Source organism: Rhopilema esculentum, unplaced genomic scaffold (genome assembly GCF_057945365.1).
Source record: "Rhopilema esculentum isolate cy_ngs unplaced genomic scaffold, ASM5794536v1 HiC_scaffold_34, whole genome shotgun sequence".
Classification (NCBI taxonomy): domain Eukaryota; kingdom Metazoa; phylum Cnidaria; class Scyphozoa; order Rhizostomeae; family Rhizostomatidae; genus Rhopilema; species Rhopilema esculentum.
Genome location: NW_028300845.1, coordinates 543,747 through 559,240, shown reverse-complemented (window position 1 = coordinate 559,240; position 15,494 = coordinate 543,747). Strand labels below are relative to the sequence as shown.

The 15,494-nt window shown below is 35.5% G+C and overlaps 1 protein-coding gene across 1 annotated transcript; it reads right to left on the bottom strand.

Moving 5' to 3' along the window:
* Nucleotides 1-181: 181 nt before the first annotated feature.
* LOC148957298 (centrosomal AT-AC splicing factor-like) lies at nucleotides 182-13,678 on the bottom strand. Its single transcript, XM_089115546.1, has 15 exons — nucleotides 13,507-13,678; nucleotides 12,588-12,751; nucleotides 11,492-11,590; nucleotides 11,143-11,209; nucleotides 10,747-10,803; nucleotides 8,603-8,682; nucleotides 7,436-7,480; nucleotides 6,240-6,293; nucleotides 4,511-4,580; nucleotides 3,814-3,844; nucleotides 2,647-2,687; nucleotides 2,035-2,086; nucleotides 1,539-1,620; nucleotides 799-848; nucleotides 182-430 (listed from the first exon to the last, which is right to left on the bottom strand). Exons 1-15 carry the CDS (start codon nucleotides 13,621-13,623, stop codon nucleotides 363-365), a joined length of 1,077 nt encoding a protein of 358 aa, XP_088971672.1. The 5' UTR covers nucleotides 13,624-13,678; the 3' UTR covers nucleotides 182-362.
* Between the last annotated feature and the right edge of the window lie 1,816 nt (nucleotides 13,679-15,494).

Here is a 15,494-nt window from a genome sequence, read left to right as displayed (position 1 = left end):
TTTTTTGATATGAGAAAGTTTTTAGTAAGATTTGCTTGGTTTTAAAACGGAATAGCCTTCAATATTTTCAAAAAACATTTTTGATAGAAAAGTAGACTTAACGGCCCAAAAAGTTTCAAATTTGGTTTATAGGTTGAAGCTGATCATGAAACGATGTGAACAAAGAATAGTCAAAGCGAGGTACTTCGGCTGTTTCCTTATATTATTTCACAAACAAATAATAAAGAATGTTCGAAGTAAATTTTACATTAACTTTAACAAGAAACACCAAGAATTTATTTACATTTAAAAAATTATATAGCAAGTATCATGCTACTAACAATCAAATATTTAAATAAAATATCTGTCTTCGTTCAAAGCAATTAACGTTGACCCTGTCCTCTAAAGCATATCTTTCTTAGTCTTCTGTTTTTCTTTCCGATACTCTCTCCTGAAACGATCAAATTTACATGACAAAAGATGTTCAAGCTTCAATAATTCATATCTTTAAAAATTCGTGCATGAAAGAAGCTTTTGTTTTAAAAACGTTACAAAAAACACCAAGAGCAAGCATGAGGCCGTCAGCTCGTCGCCATTCGACTATCCCGTACATTCGGTCTGAATAACAAGTTCTAGCAAAGCAAGTTCTCTGGTTCCCCCCCGCTGATGTAAACAATGTTTTCACGATTCACACGACTTTGTTTAGATGAAAATTTTACAACTGACATTAATATTGATTTAAAATATTCAAATTCTCACATTAAAGCTCATAATTCATGCATTAAAAACGCCTATTTCGACAGAAATGCTGTAAAATACCTTGACTGCCATCTCGGGCCTGAATTCCAAACTCTTCGAAAGACGGCAACCTTCAATGAAAATAAGGAGCATTAGTTTTAAATCATTTAATTTACCTATCATTAATACATCTTACTGACACTCGCAAGCTCCAAAAGTATTGATTCCCGAGACAGATTTGATCCCAAAAACATTGGGATATCTTAAGTACATCGATTCCATTCAGCATCTTGTGTGCGAGCACCCCTCCACAGCAGGCGAGTCTTCCTGGCGAACAGTGATCACCTCAGAGTATCTCCTTGTAGGATGGTTGGTAGATCATCACCCTGATACTCAATGTTGCTATGTGTAATTGTATATGAAATTGCCGTAGTATGTCATGTAATATAATATATTTTGTTGAAATAAGCCTATCATTCCGAATCTTTGGTCACATGTGGAAGTCTAATAAAAGGAGGGAAAAGGAGGAAAAAAGAAGAAAAAAAGAGAAAGAGATGATGACAAAAACGCAAGAAAGAAAAATAGAAGAAATAAAATTAAGAAAGAGATGAAATAAACATTCTCACGTTTTATGCCCTAAGGAGTGTCAGACGAAAAAGCTCATAGCCAAAAAATGTTTGCTTTTACAAAGCCATTTTCAGATAAAATAAAGCGAAAACAAAGAGATAGAAGAAGGATATCAAAGAAAGAAGAAGAAAGAAAATGAAGATAAGAGAGAAAGAAAGAGAGAGAGAAAAAGACGATAAAAATGCTCGACTCACCAGTTATCTGACGTCTCTGCAGAGTGATCAAAATTTGCACCGACGCTTTTAAAATTCGATTTTTTCTTTTGTTTTTTCTCGGCTAAAAACAATCATTAACGTTAACTAATTATATTTTACTTTCTGCCTCAAACGGACCAAGCAAGAAATGGTTAAAATAACAGTATAAAATTATTACATTATTACTTGGAGTGACATGAGGGAGAGTCACTATATCATTACCCCAGGTAAAGCTTGGAGTTGAAGCTGAGAACCGTCCTGCCCTCAACACAAAGCGTGATTATATGATACCTTGTTGTACGAAATAAAGAAAAGTCCGAAGGTCCAAGGTTAGGTACCACAGATTTCAAACATTAAATGAAAACTGATGGACACGTTGATTTATTGAAAGTATTTCACCAATCTTCAGAAAAGGAAAGTATCGGTAAGATCTTTACAACTGAGAACTCAAATAAAAAGAAGATAGCCGTGAAATAAAACACAAAGACTGATTCACCATGACGTAAAAATTCTTGGTAAGATGGTCCAATGGCAGGTTCAGATGAAGGCTGCAAGGAAAAGAGGCAAGGTTAAATGATCTTGCAAGATGTCATTTTCATATAATTTTGTTTCATATAATTTCGATCGCTAGTGGTGAGGATGGTCTTTTCATACCTGGAATGCCAGTAAACAACAAACTTTTTGATACTTTAAGCGTATTTTTCCAAGGGCAAATTGAGTAATGTGTTGAGGTGTATGTCAAGTGAACAATTTATTGATAAGCATTGCAATGGAGAATCGCTTGCAATGGGGAATCGCATGAAATTTAATAACGACTAGCAAATCAAACAGATTAACAGTAAAACCTGCATTTTATAGACACTCGTGTGACTAGAAACACTGTCTGTTTTAAAGAAATGTCTGTTGCTTTGAGATTTCATCGAAAAAATTTTATCGCAGAGAAGATATTTTACAAAAAAACCATTTGTAACAAAAATTTGAAGGCGTTCGCGGTTTTAAAGTTTCTGCTGTTTGGAGATGTCCGCTATTACGGGGTAGCCGTTATTAAAAGGTGACTATTAACGGAGGTCTTAATGTTTGACAAACACATTCAAACAAAGAGGAGAACCTGGTTTGAGTCATCATCTTGCAGCCAAGGTGGAACAGCCCCTGAATAACAAGATAAGGTGTAGCCAAGAATATGAGCTCGCAAATTGAAACTATACGAGGGTAAGTGGGAGAAATAAAAAAATAAATATTACACAACTTGACAAAGTCAACTTGGGTTTAATATTCAAAATCGTCACAGGGTGCCCCTTAAAAAGTTTCCTTGATAAAGTGTTTTTCTACACGTCCAAGTCATTGCCCATCGATTATTAGGCATTGAGCTGTAAAAACATTTTCTTTTTCATTTTAGAGGAAGTTCTCAAACATGATCAAACACGTTTTAAAATGTACTTTTTGTCACAATACAATTAAATGTAAAAATAGGTTACTGATCATTGATTTCAAGCACGTTTTTACAACGCAAATTTCATTTCATTTATTCGATTAGTCGACTGTTATGTACAGGTTTGTATTTTAATTACGAAGAAAACGGAACAAATAAAAACATTACCTTACTTATAAACAAAGTAAATAATACCTATTAAAATCCAATGTCTATGAAAGGATCGCATAATACAAAGAAAATATTTAAAATGCTGAAAGTGGAGTTATTATAATTAATTTCATGGAAACGATCAACCGTTACCGCCATTTTGTGTTTGCAGAGACGCCTAGATAAAGAAACGAGCGTTTCCACCATATTGCCAGGCCCGCTAATTATTCTAAAACTTTGAAGCTTGATTTTTTTATAATTTGTTCTTGAACTATATTCTATATGTTTTGAAAAGGAGATTTTGGGTCCCCCGACGTAAAAATCCTAACTTCCCCCATGAGTGCAGGTTTTATTTTTTAAAAACAAAAGATATACCTTGCCATTAAAAAATAGTCTACAATATTTCAATTCCAATGTTTCGATAGGCCATGCCAAAAATTTAAAAGCGTAGAAATAGACATAACGTAGACAAACGTTGTTCAAATTACATTTTCAGTACCTCAGCCACAGTTTGTTTTTAACATGATCTTAATTTTTGACCAATTTTTTAGGCTTCTGTTCTAATAAAATGACTCTTACAAAAAGAGTAATTGAAAGAAAGATAAAATTTGTCACCTTAAAAATCTAATATTCAAAGCTAGAATTCAAAACTGAAATTCAATAAGAAAATAAAAAATTCATTTGTTTGTCGCTTACCAGTATGAATGTTTCCGACTAATTTACCAGCCTTTAATAAAAAGAAAATGCACTAGATATGAAAATGAAAACAAAAATGAAAACATGAATGAAAATATAAATACCAAAACAAGGTGCGTGTTGTTACAACAGGGAAGCAAAAATATGTCATGGCAAAAGCACTCGTGCTGAACCAGATGAAATATATATTAACTTTATATGGCTTTGAAAAAAGCAAACATTTAGTAAACTAAAGCTTTTCGTCTGACACTCTTCAGAGTTTAAAACGTCAGAACATAGATTGAAAACTCTACGCTAAGAAATATATATACCCAGTTGTGGATCGAAATAGGCCAATCAGAAATGATTGATTGAGAAATTTTTAAAAGGCAGTCTTTTAAAATGAAGCATTGCTAAATTACTTTTACGAAAATAACATCTTCATCTTTGTTTGGCAAAGTAGCCTCCTTTCCCCGCCCCCCAAACATGTACGGTTTGTTGAAACAGAAATCAAACGGGCAACATTGGAGCGCTAAAAGCCATAAAAATTATTTGGAGGAAAGAGAAGGATGCTATTAAAATTTAGTTAAGTGCACTAATGAAGTGTACCAATACTTTAAGATAGGGATTTTCTAAAGGGAAACTTTTCCTTAATTATAAATAAAATAATATGCTTGAAGCAAATAAATTTCAAGAAATTCTTGGAGCAAATACTTGCATTTTTGGAGGGAGTTACCGACGACAACGTTGGCAGAAAAGAGCTGGTCCGATAAATATGTTCCGAATCTGTTTAAGAAAAAAATTATTAGACACTTGTTAACTATCTTGCATTTAATGCAATTATAGCAAGCTAAGGTGGCCTACACTCAGAAACGGATTCAGGCGGCAAAAATTGGGGGGGGGGGGGGTGTTAGATAATCATTGGATTTCGGTGCCACACCCCTAAGGTAGCCTGTGTTCCAGACCCCTAACTTGAAGGCGACTGGAAAATGATGGAAACGTTAATAAAGTAAATTTGCATCATATTATTACTACTAAGTGATGTCATACGCCCTAAATACATTTATTTGTGTGAAACTTTTAGGGTGAGCACTATTTTTTATAAGAATATTATAATTTTGTCCAATCTCAATATTTCCAAGAACTTTTGAGCCTGAACATATTTTTAAAATATTCTTGTTTTTTCAAATCCAATATGGTTTCTGAGGAAAATAGCTAAAGCAATTTCATGTCACTGCGAGGAATTGGTCGAACAAAAAACAAAATTTAAGCAACTTTAACAAAAAAAATTTTCTTAACAATCATAAAGTTTCAAACAACAACATAAAGTTCTACAAAAAAATATGAACACTAAAGTCAATTCAACCTAGCAACATTATTTCGACCCCATCGATGCATATTAAGTTTGGTTTGCACGAATGATATGTAGTTTGCACATTAAAAAACCATACAAACATGTTTTAGAGTGTGTTAAAGAGGGGCAAGGAGATTTGTTCATCCTTGTTTATTGAGTAGTCGATCAGGTTTTAAAGCAGCGGTTAATTGTGAACCCTTTTTAGTAGTACCTTGCTTTAACACTGACAATCAGTTATCTCCTTGTTGACAAATACGGAGGAACTATCTTTTTGACATGGTATGGCATCTGCTAGGGTTTACTGCTAAACTTTTATTTCAATGAAGAAAAAAATTTAATTAAACAAAAATTTAATTGTATTAATATGAAGTGATTGCTTGCAACATTTGTAAAGGCCATTCTTAAATGTGTCTGTTGATTTTATTTGGTTGATATGAGGGTTCGCGCATATTGATTAATTTAGTTCCTTACAACAAATTCGTTAATTAAGAGTTGGCTGCCTAATAGTATCTACAAAAAATTGCTAATTAAAGCTATTTACTATTTGTGGCAAATATCGGTGTAAACATTCAATTACAATAAATAACAGATATAAATATTAAATAAACTTGAAGCTAGCTGATTAAAATGTTGTGTGTAACCATCAGTTTCAATTCGAACATTTTGTATTCTTTGATATCTATTTTGCATGGCTGCGAAAAGCTCGCTTTATTTAAGGCAGGTGGAGTGTGTTTCCAAAACTCCTTTGACTGCAAATCTGATCTTATTAGCGCCAAACCTGCTTGTTTCGATCATTGGCAGATGTTTTTTTATCTATTTCTTCAAATATATTTTCCATGAAAGTAGGAATGTAGGTCATCATAGTTTTGAATATTTCGATCAACAACAGTTGCAGATTGCTTTAATGAATGGGTCACCGATAGATCTATATTCAATACGTAGCTCATTGTAATTAGATTCAAAATCTTGGAATGGAGTTCTAATAGCTATGACAGAGCAACACATGGCAAGGGCGGTCGCAACGTCGCAAATTTAGAGAGTCAATGCACTAAAAGTTAATCTTTCACAGTATATCAATTGAATATACTTAACTTCTTCGCGAAATTTTCTTCCTTTTGACACCTTGGTGAGATCTCTCCTCCTAAATCTTAAAAGCAAATTGCAATTAAGAAGCGACTTCTGTTAAATGCTCGACATTGATATAGGGGGAGGGGTCATGTTGAATAAGAAATGAATTGAATTTGTGAAGCAGTCTCAAGAGGTTTGGCCAGGATTGCAGAATAGCGGAACTGTGACACCTGCCAATCATCAGACTTCAGCAAGTAAAAAAAGCCTAGTGATGATTCAATTTTCAAAAGATGGTTCTCTCGATCTACTGAGCATTCAAGAGGTTCTTTGGCTCCACTAAACAGTCACTCACAACAACAAACGGAGGTATAAAGAACACCGGCAAATCAGGAAAGGGAAGATCCTTAGCAAAGCAAGAAAGGGAAGACCCTCAGCAAAGCAAGAAAGGGAAGATCTTCAGCAAAACAAGAAAGAGAAGACCCTCAGCAAAGCAAGAAAGGGAAGATCTTCAGCAAAGCAAGAAAGGGAAGATCTTCAGCAAAACAAGAAAGAGAAGACCCTCAGCAAAGCAAGAAAGGGAAGATCATCAGCAAAGCAAGAAAGGAAAGATCTTCAGCAAAACAAGAAAGGGAAGACCCTCAGCAAAGCACGAAAGGGAAGATCTTCAGCAAAGCAAGAAAGGGAAGATCCTCAGCAAAGCAAGAAAGGGAAGATCCTTAGCAAAGCAAGAAAGGGAAGATCATCAGCAAAGCAAGGAAGAAAGAGAAGATCTACAGCAAAACAAGAAAGGGAAGACCCTCAGCAAAGCACGAAAGGGAAGATCTTCAGCAAAGCAAGAAAGGGAAGATCCTCAGCAAAGCAAGAAAGGGAAGATCCTTAGCAAAGCAAGAAAGGGAAGATCATCAGCAAAGCAAGGAAGAAAGAGAAAGACCCTCAGCAAAGCAAGAAAGTCAATAAACTGGTAAGGAAATTTCTTTAGACAAATACATTCTTAAGACTTGGTACACTACATATAAATTTTAAACATTTTCTAATGCAACCCCTCTCTCCAAACAACGGACTGTCGCGACTATTACAACAAGTGTAAAACAGGTAACTTCTAATTTGAGTAACTGGACGAAGCATTTAAAGAGTAAAAAGCAGTCAGTAAAATGTGAAGCCGGTTGCAAGAAAACCCAGATAGTGACAAAATATCAAGAAAAAGTGGAATTCAATACCAACCCTTGCTTGACAATTCCACCTCTCCACACTCGTTTTCCATCATGCCTGCGGGAAAAAACAATTTTTTTAGATGGTTTCATCTGCAGTCAGGCACTTTTAAGGAAATCAGGCGCGTTTACAATAACCACGAAAAATACAAAAGGACATTGCTACTTAATAGACTATCACAGTATCTTGATGTCAATATCCACAAAATCATATACAGAAGCAAACGGTATATGACATGGGTCATCCAAATAAGATTTTTTTCTTATTCGTTATCTTGTCTTCCTTTAAGCTATCTTAGCTACTTGAACAGTAACTTCCTTGGCATCGTATCATACCTAATTTTGCATGCTGAATTATAATCAAGGGTTTAAAGCCAAATTTCCAGACATACTTTTTAGCTGAGGATGATATAAGATCCTATCGAAACGTTCTTCTTATCAAACAAGAGTTAATCTTAAGATATTTGAACGTCTATTGAATTATCTAATGTCAACTGGATATTTTGCCTGAACTGAACCTGCTCTGTCTCCTAAAATGATCGGCGCATCTACCCTTATCGTTTGTTCATATCATTATAACCACGTTTATAAGGAAAGCTACGATTGTGAACACAAACATTTTTAATTTTCTACTTTCTAAGAATTTAAAACTTTCGAACGAAAGACTTTTCGCACAAAGCTAGATTTCAGTCAGCTACAATATCAGACAACATTTTCAGACCTTAATGTGAGTTCTAAACTGGTCCGGCTAATCAACAGGTACCCTTGGATTAAGATTAGAAGCTGGCATAACTAACGTTACATTCAAATAAAATTTTGGCTTTTGTCTCTCTGTAAAGCAACCAACTCCCATACTAAGGGGGGGGGGGGGCGGGGGTGGTTGGGTAGAGGGTCATCAAAAGAAAAATCTACCGATTATGACATTTACCAAATGAAGAAAAATTTAGGTGTAATTTCACCTACTAATAGGCGATTTTACCGACAAACTAACGATTTTGTGGGAAAACTGAAGGCTTAACCGACCAGCTCGTAATGAATTTGGGGATTCATACCCCCTTCACCCCTACACCCCTGCTAGCTACGCCCCTGATCACATGGAAAACATGCTGGAACACACGGATCACATGGTAAACAGAAGATAGAATCAAAAGAAAAATTTGGAATAATACTCAATACAAACCAGCCAGTGTGGTTTTGCATGACCCCATGCGAATTTAAGACTGTTCTTCCTTCACAGGAACTTGAGCTGCTTGGCTGTTTCTACCATTTGATAAAGAAACTCTACAATGACTGACTCTACGGTTTATTGACGCTTAGCAAATACACATACAAGACTGTTGATTGATTTATGAAGTTTCTAACCCTTGGTAATTGAACGAAAGGGTGAAAGGCTGTAACTAAGAAAAAAATTTCGACTGGCAGGAATAGCGTTTTTTAAAGATCCTCGTATTACATTTTCAGCTCGATGTTAATAAGAGACACTTCTTTGACGATGAAAAAAATTCAACTAGTACTTTGCCACCCTTATTTAATATATAACTAGCTTTTAATGGCAACTAGTTTCAACCTGTCATTTGTGGGAGGGGGGGGGGGGGATAGGGCGGTTCGGAATTGAAAGTCCGAACTTCACGCCCAGGACAGTCACAAGTTGCCTGACGTATGCCTTACGCGAGGATTTCAAAACAACAACTCAGGGCCATCCTGCTCTAGATATCAAATTGAATAACTCTAACGGTTCCGAACCAGGTTGCACCCTAGTTTAGAGATCGCAGAAGCTTGGGGCTGAGGGTGGTTAACCCTGGCAATAACCCCCAAAATGCACTTCAAACCATAAAACAAATCACCTTGCCCCTCGCTTTTGACATGTTGAAATTTGAGTCCCCTAGAAAGCTTTAGCCCTCTAATCCGTTTATACTTCGCTGTCTCTGCCCTGGTTCAAACTTGGAAGCAAACTGACGATCGAGCACACTCAATTTTCATCTTCGATGCAATTTCAATAAAGAAGCGTCCAAAATCTTATTTAAAATGCTTCTTTCGCTGCTGTTACCGAATGGGCTTAGGTGTCTAAAATTTATTTGTGTTAAATGATTTTTCTTGGTCGCAATCTTATTCAATAATATAAAGACTAGAGGTGTTTCTCTGCCAGTCTTGCAGTTTAGATTTTATACATGATAGCCTGTGATTTGCATAGCATTTTTAGCAGGTGCTCAGGCCAGCTTGAATTACAAAAAAGTCCATCATAGCCTACGTAAGCTGAGACAAAGCCAGATACAATCAAATAAATAGCAGCCATACCTATGATTCTTAATTCTACATATCACAATTTTACGAGTATTTAAACATTCTAACTCAATAGGATCTTTGGATTTTGCTGACCGTTAATTAAACTTGATGTATTCAAAAGAGCCAGCTGCAGTGTAACGGATTGAAAAATAGCTGGATTTGTCAATTCAAGCTTCCTCGCCCTAAACATATTTTAAGATTTCACAATGACTGCTGATGAGACATATCAGTCTAAATATGCTAAAATAAATTAGACTTAAAGATGCACAAGGCCAATTTCTCCAAAAGTATTTATGATGCTCTATAATTTTGAACTGTAAAAGACATTTATAAAGAATCGTTTAAAGGCATCATTTATAAAGAAATAGGAACGGTTTTGATGAATCCAAGCTGTCCTGGAAATATGTGAAATGAGTTAAGCTGGTAGTCATGTGTAGCGAATAATGGCTGTTGACTGAATTAAAATAACAATTCGGGCGAAATTCGATGAGATTGTGTTAGACCTTCTTGTCTGCAAGACAAACGAAATTTCTAGAGGTTTTTGTCATAGTTACCAGAAAACGACAAGCAATTAGAGAACGGTAAGATGCCTCATAAACAAAAAAACCACATTGCTGCTATCATGATTGCATTGGGGGCATTCTTAATGGTGACGCCTCCAAACCAATTTGTAACAGGCGTTGTAAAGCTGTGATCGAATATAAAGTTGGACAAGAATTGGCAACTTCACAAAAAAGCAAATTTTGTGATTCACGCAAGTCACGATGGTTGTCAAAACTGTAGACACAAAGATACCTTTATCGGTACCTTTCTAATCGGTACCTTTGTAAAAGGAATTAAGTTTTTGTTGGCGTTGGGTTGAGGTTACTTGAAAGAATAAATGCCGGTAATGAATGGTCATGTAAGGAAATCATTCGGAAGGAAATGTTCCTTACTCACCTATCATTGTGACAAGAAAGAATCAGTAATGAAATATTAAGCCAAATAATGAAAAGTAGCAGGTAGCTATTTTCACGAATGGATACTGTTTATTCATCACACCTGATCTGAAACTATTTTCAATCTTTCAGCTTCCCTTGATCTGATTTCCTCAGCAGCCTAAACATAGAAACAAAAGATACAAAGAACATCTCCACAAGGCAAACTTTTCTGAAGTTCTTCTCGAGTCTATGCTTGCAAGGCAAAACATGGAATGTTAGCTTTTGATAAAACCATTTTAAATAGATTGGCAGGACAATAAGCAGTTTGGTTTTCTAACGTTGGGACAAACAGCTACTGCCGCTGCCCTGGATGTGCCATCTCAAGAACATTAAAGGGTGGAAGACAGTTAAGACTGCTTCTAACTTTACTTTAAAAATACACAAAGGTGTAGACAAAATGGAAGGGGAAAATGAAGAAAACAAAAAACTTTCTTAGAAAGAACAATTAATTGCAAACCTGCATGTGAGATAGATCCTCTTCTTGTGCAAAATTGTCCAGTGCTTTTTTGCATCTTCCTTTGTAACTAAAGAAAATATTAGATTACTTTGGTAAATTGCAGTACAAGTGACAAAAAAGTGCTTGGGTTTTGCAGCCCTTCTTCATAAGTTGATATGTCTTACCTTTCTCACATACAATAATTTACTCACATACATGAATCTACAAATGCCAGACTATACACGCAAGCTACCAAAAAAAGATACAGTGGGAATTTTGCTCAACTTTTGTGTCTGCAATTTCCAAATGGTAATGTAATTTTAGTTTTTGAATACACTTGTACATAACACAATGTAAAATAATACAATACGTCACATAATCTTCTTCTGAGATAAGAAAATCTTTTTTCAGATTGGTATCTCCTCCATTCAATTTCCAGAAATTGTGTGTCTTTTTTGTATGTGCAGAACTAGAATTGCAAGAGAAATGATATCATAGAATGTTTTGAGCAAATAATGACAAAAGCTGTGCACAACTTTGTTCAAATAAGCTCAGTATTTTTGACAGAGAGCCCCAAAAGAGAACTAGTTGGACCTGATAAAAGTATTTGGCAGGAAATCCACGATACAGTGCTGGGTCTACCTAGTTGTTAAAGCACAGTAACAAAACTTAAATATACCAGTGCCTCATAGAATGGTACACTGCTTAAGAAAACACAATTAAATCTTAATGAATGACACATTTTCACAATCCTTCTTTCAGCTAAATGGATTGCAGACAAATATGTTTTTTCCAATTTTTTATTGTTTAATGAGCCTCATAAAGTTCAACTTTCAAAATTTTTTTAGATGTCTTTGCAGTTGTACTGCAGCATGTATACCTGTTACTACTGTTTAACATTTACTGAAATTGTTGGTTTTTGCATGTTTTTTCTTATATTAAAAGTGTTTCAACTATAGAAAACATGTTTCAATACCATTTTGCAACAGAGTCTTTTTTTTGCAATGCATAGCAGATAATTGAAGGGGGGAAAGCTGTTCAAAGTTGACATGTACCAAAATGATTATACAAATTTTTCATTTCCAAGAACCACATAAACAGTAACAATAACCCAGCACCATATGGAAACAATTCTGTAAAAACTGACAGTTGCAAATCTTGTCTATGCCATCTTCCCTAAATACCTTTTTCTTGCCAAGTTGGGTCCAAAGATATTTAAACTTGCTCACTGTACTTTCCTGTGTAATTTCTTACGGAGACTAACAGGTTAAAAATATATCAACTATGTTTTAATTCCACAAAATGGGTTTTTGATGCTTAATAAGCTTTTGAAAAGTTCTACATTGCACTCTTTTTTCTCTATATAGAGGGAGTAAAGTCCAGTTTGACCATAAAATATACGTATATGAAACAGTCAATGGCTTGAAAGTACCTTGTCACAATTCATATGAAATTAAAACCATTACCTTGCAAAATGTTCAAAGACACCTCCAAACTTTATTGAAAATGTTCTGTTTGTGACATGTTTAGGAATTTTCATTTCACAAAAATGACACCAAAAAGATGCACTTGGTTCCAATTCCCCACTGATAACCTCAGGAAAATTCAAATATTTTTTGCATTCTTTTACCTGCAAAAGTGATACAAAATATAGGAGAAACGAACAAAAAGTCACAGTGCACCAAAAAACAATGTTACTATACAATAATTAGACTATTTTCTGGGCTTTTATTTTTTAAATTGTTTCAGGAAGGTAATCAGGATTCTTGTGAGGATGCTAGAAAAGTATTAAGGATCAGTATCAAGAGCAGGTCATTGCCAGGGTGGAATCCATGTGAAACTCACGCCGGACATATGCCAATAAACAATAAAAAGACAATGGGAAAGCATTAGTCTATGCCGGATATATCCAGCATAAGCTACATGGATTCCACACTGGGGTCATTGGCAGAGGAGTATTGCAGCATTAAGATGTTATGCTTCCTAAAATGCTTGGGCACAGTGTTATACCACCTACTAAAGCAAACAGTTTACATACTTTATTTTTTATGGTCAGCCACATAAAATTGTTATCTGCGCTATTTGCAACTGCACAATTTTCAAGGACATTAAACAGCTCCCCCGCCAATCGTTAAAAGATTCTGGTTACCCAGACATTGTTAAGGTTTTTCTAAAAGCAGCTTACATTTGCGCTGAGAATGGTGGCACTGTAGTTTTTTGGCATGTTGCTCTTAATAAGGGATTTCCCTTTTGCACTTGGCACTCACAACAAAGCATAAAGTCTTCGTCTGGCGCATGAAAAGTGAACATTCCATCCAAACTGCACTGCTCTAATGGCGAGCAAGCATATCAACAATACAACATGCGCAAAGAAAAGCAACTCACTTTCGATCCAAATTTCTTTACCAGGCTGTTGAATAATGCAGCATGCTTTGCGCTGTATTTGTGTTTTTTTCCATGTTCGCAATGCAGTTTGCACACTTTGCAATAGTTCAGTTCCATAAGCCGGTCGAACAAATGATTTTACTGCTCTTTAATTTAGGCCTAATCGCTGCTGTTGTCGTTGCTGTTGCAGTTCCTTTTGTCGTTGTTGTTGCAATACCTTTGTCGGGTACTGCAATCAAATGAAATTGGAACAAAAGGCAACAAAATGTTTTGTTCTAATTTTATTTCAAATAAAATAACATGTTGCAGTACTGAATCTCTTTAAAAAAGAGAGGGCCACCTCACCATTATCCTTGTGATAAGGACTTTAGTTTGCCCTTTGTCTGATAAATTTTATTGGCTTATTAAAAGGGCATAGGTGGATCAGCACACCGACACCTTTTATCAATGTAATCAGAGATGTAGGAACAAAGAGTGCAATAAGGGCACATCCTGAAACTTTTGAAAAAGTTCCCTTTTCCAAAGGAAACCTCTTTGAGAATGTGCCCCCTTTTTCTGCTACACATGGTGCCCCTTCTCACTTGTGCCCCTCCAACTTTCTTATTCTTCCAGTTTTCCTGAATGTAACTAACCAGAAAAGATCCAAGCATTAAATAAAGTTAGTCAATATATCTTTGAAATGATAAACATGATTAAAGCATCATTTAAAATAATGTAACAATCCACTATCTATTTACTTAGAAGTAACAATTATAACAACGATTGAAATATTGTGACATAATCTTAGTGGTTCGATAAATATAGAAATATGCTAAAATTCAGAATAGTACAAAGAGTTGAATCATAGGATATTATCGATATTTCCATGACACATTCTTCTTGGTATTTCACTGGGATCATATCCATTGGGCATTGACAGAGGGGCTAAAAATGTATAGTCTACGCCTTTGGTACTGTCAGAAAACGTCCTTTTACTAACAGGGAACGCCTTATTTGCCAATTGGCGTTTCCTTTGACAAACTGTTGGCTACCTAAAGGCAGTTTCAAATCATTGAATCCCCTTCTCCTAAGCAGGGGCGTACCTTGACGATTTGGATTGGAGAGGGGGGTGTAAACGGGTGAATTTACCGCCAAAAATTCAACTCTTGCTAGTCAATGTATAACTTATTCTTCAGTTATATATTGTGAATTTTAACTGTTTTATCAATATGATCTTGTCAATAACGAGCAAATGAGATCCTTCCACGTGCTATCAAGATATGCATCTACCGGCAATCCATAACATTTACCAACCATCCATAAAATTTACCGACCAACTTTCCAAAATTCCCTGTTCTACATTGTTTCATCGAATTTACACGAAATACAAAATCGATTCTGCAAAGATCCATCACTGTTTATAACCCGTTTACAAGAATCTTACTAGCAGAGGCTCTGAACTTCCAGAGCTCGAAGAAACTTTACAGAACTTTTATTTTGCGTATCATCACATCACACCAGTATTAAAGTCTTATGTAGATTTTATTGTGTTCAGTGATAATCATTTGAATGTAACGGTATTAAGCCTTCCCTGCTCTCAACCCTCTCTAAACTAAAGTGATTAAGACTTTAACTAAAGTGATTAAGATAGTTTTATAAATTTAGGTGTTCTCTTCTCACTTGAACTGTCCAGCTTGATCAAATATTTTTTCTTTTTAGATTAATCTGCTATCAACCAAAAGGGTCGACTCTCAGACGATTTTCCACAATGAATGGTACAAGTAACATGAGCAGCCCGGGACCACAGATGGTATGCCACGGTTTGACGACCATTGCATTCAAACTCACAGCGTCAGTAAGATTCACTGCCATCTCGTCAGTGGTGCTCAACATCATTTTAATCTTTCTGTCGGTGATAGGGAATGGCATTGTCGTTTACACCATCATCTTCACAAAAGCTTTGCAAAAAGTCTCGTTCGTCTTGGTTGGCTATGTCTCCTTTCTTTGGC

Excerpts from the sequence above, each read along its gene's own strand:
- LOC148957298 (XM_089115546.1), bottom strand. The coding sequence starts at position 13,623 with ATGGAACTGAACTATTGCAAAGTGTGCAAACTGCATTGCGAACATGGA. Across the intron at positions 12,752-13,506 it reads TAAAGAAATTTGGATCGAAA|GTAAAAGAATGCAAAAAATA; the intron begins GTGAGTTGCTTT and ends TCACTTTTGCAG. Across the intron at positions 8,683-10,746 it reads TGAAAATAGTTTCAGATCAG|AAACAGCCAAGCAGCTCAAG; the intron begins GTGTGATGAATA and ends ATCAAATGGTAG.